At 33.3% G+C, this 12,455-nt stretch overlaps 1 protein-coding gene across 2 annotated transcripts in view; it reads right to left on the bottom strand.

Annotated features, from left to right (window-relative positions):
- The window catches only part of SPATA17 (spermatogenesis associated 17), a 91,446-nt gene that overhangs the window by 52,199 nt on the left and 26,792 nt on the right, over nucleotides 1-12,455 (bottom strand). For both annotated transcript variants that reach the window (XM_039340390.1, XM_039340391.1), the window contains exon 6: nucleotides 4,153-4,276. In XM_039340390.1, coding sequence (XP_039196324.1) covers nucleotides 4,153-4,276 — 124 coding nt within the window. The remainder of the gene's footprint in view (nucleotides 1-4,152; nucleotides 4,277-12,455) is intronic.

Here is a 12,455-nt window from a genome sequence, read left to right as displayed (position 1 = left end):
AAGTTGGATAGGTAATATTTATATTTAATGAGCTTTTTGTCATGCTTATGTCAATTGTATTTTCACAAGTAATAAAAGGGATAAGAAAGTCTGTATTTTTATACTTATGCTATTTATAGTATATCTTCTGAGCTGCCTAGAATCTTGGAAAGTTTTATTACTTGTTTACATGTACGTTATACGTTATAACACAATCTAAATATAGCTATTAATGTTGATTTTTCCCTTAAAGTGGAGTATTTTCATAAATATGACTATAGACAGGTTTAATCTTATCATGTTCAGTCAATTTTTCCTAGAACAGGTTACGCGCAGGGTATGTTTGTTGCTTAAGGCTAAGATCTGCTTGTTTGATTTTTTATGTACAGATATCTTTCAGTATATCTGAAAATTTCTCTTGAATTTAATAATAATTATATTTATGTAAGGGATATAATGTGACAATTACTTATCTAGACATAAAATTACATGAGTCAAATTTGCTTAATAAAAATTATATCTAAATTTTATATTTTTATTTAGATATTAAAATGCCATGATGTCATTTAAGTATCCACACTGGAAAACTGAATTTTGCATTTTGTTTGTTGGCGTTTTCCAATTATGCATCTATTCAAGTGGCCATGTCCATGTTTCAAAAGACACTGAGAAAAAGCAGTCTTTAAAATTATAATCTTGTGCCATTATGCTGAAATAGCATTTCATTTTTTTAGATTAAAATTTCTCCAGTTACTCCATGTATAATTACATCATTCCTATTTTTCAAAATCCTTCCAATATTTATGATTTCCTTTTCAACACTTTAAAAATAACTTTATAGAAATCCTTCTGATTTCATCCTTGATATCTTTCCCACACAAATGTCTACAATACTCAATTTTTCCTCAAATTCTTTCATTACTTTCATTTTTAATTTCACTCTTTCTACTGGAACATCCATATTTAGCTCTCTTCCCCATACAAAACAAAAGTTTCATTGCCATAAAAATTGGCTTAAATTTATTCTGCTTCTTTACTCTGCATTTAATTTAAAATCTTTGTTGCTTGCATTCTCTTTAACAATTCTTTTCATGTCATTATATTTTTCTTTCAGCCCCATTTTTGTAGTGATTGTTCTCTTCCATATAGTTTTTCTCATCTACCAAATATCCTTTTTACACTTTCCATCAGTTTAACTTCACATACTTTTCTGACGTTCCATATCCTCTTTCCTTGTATTTATATTCCATTTATTTTGTTAGAAGATAAATCTGTCTTCCCGTATTTTTTAGTTGAGGCTTCATATATTTTTTTACTCTTATTTGGGCATTTTTTCAGTACTTCAAAAGTGAGCAATCAACTAAAATAGGATCAACAGTCATTCCCCCGAAGTCTCCCAAAAACAGGAGAGGAAGAGGAAGCAAAACTGGGCAGAGTTTAGATTTTACCTGATTATATATCCTGTACTGCCATGAAGCATTTTAAGTATAATATATTGATGACTTTTATTGAATTATTTAAAAGTGGAAAGCAATGTGGGCACATCATTTTTGTTTTCAGATTTGGAAAGCCTACTTCAGGCAATGTAGCTACAATGAACAACCTAGCTGTTTTAAATCCAGAAACAGAGTGAAAATAAACTCGTATAAATAGAATTGTTTTATAAATCAAGGTACTAGAAATAGGTCTCATGCAGGGTCTAGCTTACTTAATGAAACCTCAAAGCTAAAATTCTAACTATTTTTGTTCTTGTTCTAATGTTATTACTGCTATTGATAGAAGCATTTGAATCAATATTTTTAATAGATCAAAATTTTTAAAAAGCAGAATTACAACATAAACATTGCTGAGAAAATTAGGAAAGACACCTATACACAATAAAAAGAAAGATTACATTAATTTTTCAGTTTTGTTCATTCAAGGTCCAAAACTGTATATATTTGAAGACAGATCTAAAATTTGAACAAAAAAGCTATACTCGTTTATGCTGAGCTAATGAAAACCCTAACTCTAAAGTGTAGTTTACTATTTAGAGTGTTTTCTACTGTTTTTATTTTAAAATGGCTTATTTGTTTTCCCATATTTGATTTGTCATAAAAATAAACTTTTTATGCAGTCATTACTAAAATAGTTTGTGAGAAAAAAATGGTTCATATTTTTATTAATAAATATTGTCTCTAATAAAAGCAAATAAAGGAAAATATAAATAAATTCAAATTATCTTTTTCAAATCTTGTCAAATCAACAGAAATAGATATATAAAAAGAGATTTTTGTACTCTTATGGGTGCATTTTTCAGTGCAATTATCTTGCACAAGGCAACCAGTAGGTGGAGCAGATAACATAATTTATGACTTGGAAAACATTGGAAAAGATTTTATAGCAGGTTTCTTCATAATTACAGGGATCATGAAGAAAGAATTTTCTTCAAACAAAGGAAGGCTTAGATGTGTTAGGTGTTACTTGACTAGTTATTGAAACCACAGATAAACGAAGAACGTTGATTAAAAGCTCAATATTTCATAAGTATCAAGTTTTAGAGCTTGTCATTTATTTCTCCAGGCATCTTCTTCTTGTAATGCGAGTTTTAATCAAAGTACAATTTGATTCTATTTTTAACTTCTTTTCATGCTTATTTAATACTAGCTTTAAACACACTGAAAAAGTAATATAGAAAATCTGTATACTATAATGGATGCAAATAATTTCATTTTTTGAATAATATTTGCATTAACATGCTGTCCACGAGATAATAGTGAATGGGTAAAACATTTCAATTTTGCAAAAATAATTGGGCATGTGGGGGGAGGTTAAAACTTGAAATGCCAGTTCTTAAGTAGTATCTCAATGAATACATTATATTTTCAGACATGATTATGATTTTTGCATGTTTATTCCAAAAACAGCTAACAAATGAAAACTACACTAAATTTGTTTAACTTTTCTTGAAATCATGCAAAACCAGATATTTTTAATTTCCACATTAATCTTAAGGATTCTGATCTGCTCTGAGTCCAATTTTCCATTATTTCCCTACTATTTAGAGGTTATTATATATTCTAGTTAAAGTTTTAAAACAACAGGATGTGTTTTTTTGTGGAGTGATTATTTTCACAGCGCTCTTTCTGGCAGCATATGAATAATTCATTCTTAATAACATTCATGTACTAATTAGTCTTTTCTTCTGTTTCTTCACAAACAAACCTTGATTTCACTAAATTTACAATTAAAATAACTAATTTCTACTAATCAGTTCACTTTCCCATAATTAATTGCCATGCAGCTTATACAAACAAACTCCACCATTACTTATTCATGATTGATGTGACAGAGAGAGAAAAGAGGGGGAGACAATTTTGGTTATGAAAGCACTTGGCATTGTGATTGATCCTTGATTGTAGGAATGACACTTGTTAAGCAGCAAGTGCACATCCTATTATAATAACCCCACTAATATTCAATAATAAATTTATTTATTACAGACTGAAATAATTGTGCTGCATTTCCTAAATATTAAGTAGGTGGTACCTACAAACGTGTTCATTCCCACTGATAAGAGTTCAGGATTAAAAAGAGGAACACCTCACATATCAAAACAGATCTTCAGAACTGAAACATATTTTTAAGGGAGTAAGGATTTGTCTGAATACTTTTAACAGCAATAAAGGATCAATGAAAATAATTGTGCAGGGCCTAAAAGAGCTCCCCAGAAAGTTTTTAAAAGACATCTTAGACTTACAATTTAATTTAAACACCATAGAGAAGGAATGTAATTCGGATCCAAACATTAGTTCAATTAATTTTTTTAAAAAATCAAATACCTCTTTGGCTTAATAACTAGCCTTTGACAACTGAGATAACATAACAATAAGCCAGTCAAAATGAGTTTCTAAAGTGAGGTTATGCCCTTCCTGTTGTGTTATCACAGTAGCAGATCAAACTGCTGACTTGGGCTCTTTCTGCCAGCCCTGCTAATGCTGTCTCTATGAAGCTGCTATCACACAGCAGACATGGTACCTGCTCTCGCCTATAGAAATGCACTAAATTGAACTCGAAGTAGTGCCTTTGTGATATCTTTTCAACAAGTCATGTCCCATTCAGCCTGCTAGTTTATCTTTGTCAAGCTAGGGGTCCCAGTGGTTTGCATGAGCTGTCAGGGACAGGTACACCAACCTGCTGAGTGCTAAGGAGGTAATGCATCTTTCGGGCTAGGTAATCCTTTTTCTTTTTTTCCCTTTCAAGAGCTTTTTTCACCTCTTCTTTCTCCTTCATCTCTGCAAACTCTTCTAGTTCTTTCCTGCATCAAAACAATTTTGCATATTACTTTTGTTTTTGAAAAATAGATGATTATAAAAATAAAAAAGTCTTTATCACAGCCTTGCTTTGCAATGACGATATGCTGACTCCATGTACTGTTTATTGAAATCATCAACTTCAGAACCTGCTAAGCTGATTTAGCAATGCAGACCTCGTTTTGTTAGAACAAAAGCAAGGCAGCCACATCCTAGTGTGCTTTAACGACTGACCTTTCAGTGTGATTCAGCTACACGCATGTTTTAGATGTTTAGCAAATAGAAGACTTAAGTGTCACAGTTAGAGAGACGTGAATATTTTTTTATCCAGATTAAAAAGAAGTTTGCTAAGAAACTAGATGTAAGGATTCTAATTTCATTAATTCAGAAATATAAACCAATGTTCTAATTTTGGGAAAGAACTAAGGAAAAGAAATAAAATATTTGATGTAATGTTGGAGCTGAAGGAATCATACAGTACTAGCAAGTTTTTGGAAATGTATGCAGCATTACAACAGAATACATTGCTCCTAAAATGAAATATTTTAGATTATTCAACATAACTGTAATAATATAGGCAATTGTTACAGGGCTTGCAAGCAAGGAAATATCTATCTCCTGTTCTTCAATAAGCTTCTCTCCATTTTTTTTGTGGTGGAAGGTCCCAATGAATAGAAGAAAGATAGGAGAGAATTCTATGGGAATTTGACATTATAGCTAGTAAATAAATGCAGAAAAATTCAAATAGCAGGTCTAAGAAAGATCTTTCCAGGGGCATTGTAGAACTGCTCCTTGATCAGATGAATTCAGGGTCTATCTAGTTCAGTTAAAAATACCGTCAAAGGACATCTTGCAGATTCTCTTTACCTCTTTATTCATTACTTCTTTTCTATTTTAATTAAAATATTGTACAGAAAATTTATAGAAACATTGAAGTGTCTTGAAGATTAAATGTGAATACTATTGATAATACAGTATAATGACATGCTCCTCCCCACACACATATAGCCATACACGTACATATCAAAGTAATAGTTTAATTAACATTTGTTGGTAGTGGTATTAAGAAAGAGCTAATTTAAATTAACCTTGTGTGTGAAAGACATAAATTTTGTTCAGTGAAGTATGTAGATTTAATAAATGTTAATTAAGTACATTATGACCTTTTTCTGGGCATCTTACATAAAATGCAGTATTAAAAATAATTCAATTCCTGTAGGGTAAATATTTATAATACTTCAACATATTCCAAATCAATTAAAAACAGCAATGCAATCCATATTCCATAGAACTTAATAACAGAGTCCCATTATTATTAAGGGCATCTGTCTATATCTGGTATATTGTAACAGGGAGTATTCAAGTCCTCTACTGTTTGCAGATGGACAGTTATCAGTTTTTCCCATTTACGTATAGTACCCCTTATTACACACCCCTTGGTTCAGATGTTCTTATGATTCTCAATAGCAAATTGTGAAAGGGACAAAAAAAAAATCAAGGCAGGAAAATGTAGTTAAATAAGTCTTTTTTTTTCCCCCTGCAGACTAATTGTGTATAGTATACTTGGAGTTTGGATTCTCCATCTGAAGCAAAGAGAACATATGCATACACAAGTATCATGCTGCTCTCTTTCTAATTAAGCAAAATTTATGCAAAGTGTGAAAACAGAATGCAGAATGCTAAGCCAAAGAAATGAAAGGCATGAGATAATAAAATTAAAATTACACACCAATCTAGTTTATGCTAACATCATACCTCTCAATGCCTTTTTATCCTTGCAAACCATCATTTTTACCATATCTACATGTTGCTTCAGATATTGTCTATTGTTCTTCAAACATCACATGTTTCTCCTTCCATCCAACCAGAAGAAGGGCTGAGGAGATATCTACAGACCCCTCACATCCTGGATATAAACTTTAGGGCGACACTATAGGGCAGTGGTGGAGAATCTATGGCACGGGTGCCAGAGGTGGCACTCAGAGCCCTCTCTGTGGGCACGTGCACCGTCGCCCCAGTCCTAGGCCTTCAGCTGGGTTTTATAAAACCTTTTTGCTTTAGGCCTCCACTGCCGTGTACAAAAAAAAACAACGTTCAATCAATCAGTCAATTTCAACTTCTCGCGGAAAAAAAAAGATCTTGCAAAGTTGGAATTGATTGATTGAACTTTTTAGTTCCACCCAGTCTGCCGTTATCACTGCAGCCTCATCCACCCAATGGGCCATACCCCCAATTGGCCACACCTAGCCAATGGGCCACACCCACCCGGCACCTGACGATGCATAAGTGGGTTTTCGGTTGCAGTTTGGCCTCTCAGTCTCTAAAAGGTTCGCCATCACTGCTATAGAGCATTGCATGTCAAAACTAATAGACACAGGGACATTTCCCTCCCCCTTCACATGCCATCATTCTGCTATTGGTATTATTATGAAGATTATTGCTCTCTTGCTTTGCATGAACACTCAGTGCTTCTGTACCAAAGACAAATTCCTTGTATTCTGAATCACACTTGACCAAATAAAGTTCAGTTCAATTGGTTCAATTGAATTGAATTCAATTCAATTCAATTCATATTCTTTCCTTTTCCATGTGAATGCATGAATACTGATGCTTTTAAAACATGTATTTGAAAGTCTTTTTCTAACTTTCATATCCATCCAAAATCTAGATAATACCAATTCATATTTTCTGACCTTAGCATCTAGACCTTTTCTTTTTCCCTGTATACATTCAACTTCACTCCACAGATTACTTTCATTCAAACTTATTATTTCATTTCCTCCTTGACTTGGCTTCTATTTCTCATTTCTCATTTTGTTTATTAATTAATTCATACTATTTACCATTTATTTTTTTTACATTCCAAGTTGCAATGTTTTAGGAGTCACGGTCATTCCCAAATGAGCCCACATATATTGACTGCTTTGCTCATCATGACATAGGTCAATTAAGCTATAGCACATAATACTTTTAAAAAACTGATCAGATGGGAATATATTACCAGCCTTAACAGGAGCAATACTATAGACAGTAATCCCCACTAATGATAAAGATAGCATTGAAGTGATATAGCATTGTTTGACCAATACGTTACAACCACGACAAAAACTAGGTTTACCTCAAGCATTCCTATATTATTCTATGCAAGCTAGGATTCTAATTGAGAGACTACCCTGAAAATTAACATAGTGCCCAACTCAAAAGTACTGTATATAGAAAAATAGTGAAATAAGGCAAAAAGAATAAACATAAATAATGTCACCTTATTTTTGAAAAGCTCTGAAGAATTAAAGCTTTTAATTAAATTAAAGGTACAGGATTGAATATTTCTTTAAGAGGTTGAACCCATAACACAATACTGCATCAGTCTGGAAATCTCTTGTGTTCTTTTGGTGAGAAAGGGACAGAATGGGATACTGATAGCTAGAAGGAAATATAAGATTGAGGGGGCACTGGATAAGATAGACTGACTATAGTACTTCAATAGAATATTCACTCTTAACAGGGACTTGTAGGCGCTAACTACACACTCATGGCAGGTGGTAGAACTATTCAAACAAATATTGAAACATGTGTGAATCACCTCTGTCTAGCCAAGAACTGGAGCATATGCAGCATGCTGCAAATCTAAATACTTCAACTGCTATGATGATAACTGTATATTTAAGTCAAGATCACAATGTGGGAATAATTCTATCAAAACTACATAACACTCTCTAAAAATCTACATGCTATTCTACCTGTTTTTAATTAAATATTAACCTATGATGCATAGTATATGAACACATACTAAGAAATCTTACACATTTTTCCACCAAATGTTCAAGGTAAAAGTAAAACAAACAGAAATGAATTAAAGATAGAAGAAAACATTCTGTTTTGATCTCAGGATTTTGTTGTTGTTGTTGTTGCTGCTTACTGTTAAAGGTTCCTTATACAATATTTCATACAAGGTTACTTATGAAACATACTGACATTTAAAAATCACTATGCTTTGCTTTTGCAGCAGTGTAATTTTTTTTTCAACATAAGATTAAATTGCAAAATAAATGAATTACTTAGAGTGGCATGGCCCCCATTTTACCACACTTCTCTTGAAAATTGCTTATTAATATGAAAAAGAAGTTGGAAAATAGCCTGTTTTACTTTATGCATAGCCTTTCCGGGTCTTAGTGCCTGAAGACCTGGAATTCCTGCACATTTGAGATTGTGTTGGCAAGTGGGTACAATGACCTTTTTGACCTGCATCTCAAGGCTATTATTAATCGCTAAGTAACCTGGTAAAGCCAAACAAATTTGTTTCCATTGAAAGGATCTCTATCTGTGTCTGAGAATTTGTGCCGTACCAAATCAACCTCATTAACTGTGTCCACTTTTGACAAAGAACTAGGAGTTGGAGAGACTGGTGACCTTTCTTTGTCCTTAAAGAGCACAGCTCATCCCTAAAATGTGAATAAAACAAGCACTTTTGCAATAATATTATTAAAATAAAACATTCTCAGGTTTTTAAACAATTACACCTGTCAACATTGGTGCACATAGCTCTTATTTAGTAATTATCTTTTTTTTTTACCGCTGATTAGTCTTGGCAACCACTATCACTTTGAGTAGCTAATAAAAAGCATACAAAGGTATAGTTGTACATATTTCATGGACACACTATTTTCATATTATGCTATTCTTCATAGATTTTTCAAATCCTCTTTATTAACTGTGAAACTTACACTATCCAAAAGAAGTGCTTAAAAGAAAAAATTGTTATGTGTAACTAATATAACTCTAACTCTAATTACGCATGAGAATTGAGGGCTTTTCTTCAAATATGGAATATGGACATTTCTTATAAAGTATCCAACAGTTTTCTACTTGGAAATCTGATGATAATCCACAAGCCTTTTCTCTTTACTCTTTAAATCCATAGTATAGGAGGAAGAACAATATATATGTTCCCACATGAACATACAGTACATACAACATACAAAACATATCTAAACTTAGTGTGGCATGCCATAATGTGGGACGGGAAATATAAGGCTCATCAGTACTTTCAGAATCATCATATTAGACGGACACTATTAGATGTGTGGATAAAAATTAAAAAAAATAATTATATAAAAATCCCCAATTGGCTATCCATATTAGAGATATTCATGCACCCCAAATTCATAAATTTAGGAAGAGTAATCACATATAAAGATATCTTAGACGAGAAGGGAGACCTGAAAACAAGGAAAAGATTATTAGAAGATGGTATAGAGTTGGAATGGTAGGCATACTTACAAGTACAGTCGCGATACAGAAAAGACAAAAAAGAACCAGGGATAAAATTAGAGCATACACAATTAGATAAAATCCTTTTAGGAACAGAAGATCAAATGATAAAAAAGATATATTAATATTTATTAGAACAAGATTTGTTAGAGGAACAGGTAAAAGAAACAATGTTAATCTGGAGTAAAAATTTTGGTTGCAGTATTGACCTAGATAATTGGCAATCATTATGGGATAGAAACAGGAAGTTAATGCTAGCCACCTGTAACAAAAGGATCCAGATAGCACCTTGTGTAACATTTTCTGTCACACACCTTAGAAGAAAGGCAAGAGTGTACTTGTTTGTAATTTATGGACCCAACATCTGGCACCCTGTCTGTCTTAACAGAAATACTTCTAGGACAGTGGTTCTCAACCTATGGGTCAGGACCCCATTTGGGGTCGAACGACCATTTCACGGGGGTCGCCAAACAACGCAGTCCGCCATTTTTTTCCCCTTTTCCTTAGCTGTACTACTCCCTTTTATTCTATTGGCTTTTGAAAGCCAATAGAATAGACTGTCTTGAATAGAGTCTAATTCTATTGGCTTTCAAAAGCCAATAGGAATTGTCCAGGCTGTCTCTGCCCTGCTGAGCCCACCAAAAGTCCCATTCTGCAAATGGTGCTGCACCAGTTGAGTAGTCCTCGACTTACAACCGGTTGGGAGTCGTGGCATTAAAAAGGTTGAGAACCACTGCTCTAGGATGTACATTAGCTGTATTGTTTCCAAGAATCACTAACTGGAACATCATTTGCAATGCTATTAGATGGGTTCTTGTGGTAGCCTTCGATTAGAAGGGCTTTCTATTCTACACTTAATACAAGGTCCTGCTCAAATCCATGACTGCCACTATCTGCTGTTTCTGGACAGCAATTTTTCCAGGTGCAATTCAATGTGCTGGTTATTTACCTTATAGCTCTAAATGACATAGGAGAAGTTAATATTTGGTATTATCTGAAGGTATCTGTGCATCCCACTAGATCAGATAGGATGAATGCACATCAGGTCCCTCCCTTTAAAAGTTGTAATCTAATGGGACCTGGAAAACATGGCTCCTCTGTTGCTGACCTTGCCCTGTGGAATCTTTTAGAAATCCAGTAGGCCCCTATCTTCCTTGTCTTTCTGAAGCCTTGAACAGTTGGCTTTTCCTATAAGTGTTAGGGTAGGATGGAACCAGTGGTGGGATTCAGCCAGTTCGCACCACTTTGGCATAACCGGTAACTAATTTTTTGTTGCCCAAGTCCAGAATGGACTTCCGGAAGAGGAATTCACACAGAGAACCAGTTGTTCACATATATGAATCCCACCGCTGGATGGAACCCAATAGGACAGTGTGAGACTATATGGAAGAGAGGTGCCCTGGTATGCCATGATTTTTTTTATTGCATTCTCATTATTTTTATATTGATGGTTTGAATACTTCTGTTTTTACTGTTTTGTGTACAGTCCATATGTTGTTATTACAATATGGAGGCTATTAAAATCTAAATAAATAAACTGTCTAATGTCCATTTTAAAACCATCTAAATTAATGGCCGTCATATGTGAATCACAAAGTTTATATATAAATTTAGTAAACCATTTTTATTGAACATGAATCTATCTCCATTAGTTTTAATATAGTGTTGACCTCTGACATCCAGAACATGATCACCTGAAGTGCTCCCAGTGAAATATTCATTAAACTCTTGAAGCTTTGTTTTCTTTCAATCTGCTTTTCTACCTGAATAAATATTATTTTTCTGCTTAGCTTTTGTTCTGCAAACAAAATAATTTCTGAGTATTTACACTCTATATAAAACACACATTTCCTATCCATCTCAAAAACTAGTAGATTGTGACAGTTCAATTATCGTGACAATTACTTAGGAAAATCTATAGCAGATTAATCTGATCTATTATAGAGCTAGACGAGATGGGATTAAATTGCATGGTTGGCCATTATTTACTAAATAGCAGCAAGGCATAAAGGTGAATTAAAAACATTCTCTCTGTCTGCTTATGCATGTATCTCTAATATGGGTTTGATCTTAAACCATCCTTACACTGGGGCAAAAATTTGCTATGGGGAAAGAAGGTATAGTATGGAACTAAAAGGCAACTAAGCAGCAATTCTCAAAGTTTGTAGTACCATGAATTTCTAAAATGATAAATGAATGTGTTGGTTTTTCCTACTCTAAAGGCTCCTGCAGGCCCAAAGTCCATATTAATTCCCAGGTTTTCTTTAATAGCCTTAATAAGCAATATCTGCATCACACATTTAATCTTATTTATAATGAATGCTTTGCAAATGATTTTAAGCCCACATACTTAACTTCTATGAGAATGGATGTTTATTAAACTTATATCATTTTTTATTAGTATATCAACACATGAAATCACCTAGGAGTTATATATAATTAATACATAAAAAGAAACATATTATTAAGATGATTCATTTTTTGCAATAATATGTGCATTTTATATAAACACATACACACACACCTTTGAGCTTCCTCCAGGACTAATACAAAATCCACCAAAAAATCCTTCCTCACCTTACACTCACACTTATCATCTCCCTGCAATGTTCCCTCTAATTTTTGATATGCTGCATGCAGAAGAAAAAATATTTTGTGCAAGTTTTCCCAAACCAAGTACAAATTTGTGTGCCACAATACAAGAGTAAATTACATATACATACAATATTACCATGTCAAAATATTTATGTATTTCTTGAAGTATGGAAAATAGAAAGTATAATAACATGTCCCATACAAGCTTGAAAGCTTTGCCTTCAAGTTGTTGTGCACTCCTGGCAACTGCCCTCTGCACTTTCTTTGGAAGCTTTTTTTAGAAGTGACTTGGGAGTTCTTTTTTTCTAAATGTGAGAG

This window comes from Crotalus tigris, unplaced genomic scaffold (genome assembly GCF_016545835.1).
Source record: "Crotalus tigris isolate CLP2741 ecotype Arizona unplaced genomic scaffold, ASM1654583v1 scf7180000017744.3724543626:3957646, whole genome shotgun sequence".
NCBI classification, from domain to species: domain Eukaryota; kingdom Metazoa; phylum Chordata; class Lepidosauria; order Squamata; family Viperidae; genus Crotalus; species Crotalus tigris.
This window is presented reverse-complemented; position numbering and strand designations above follow the sequence as displayed.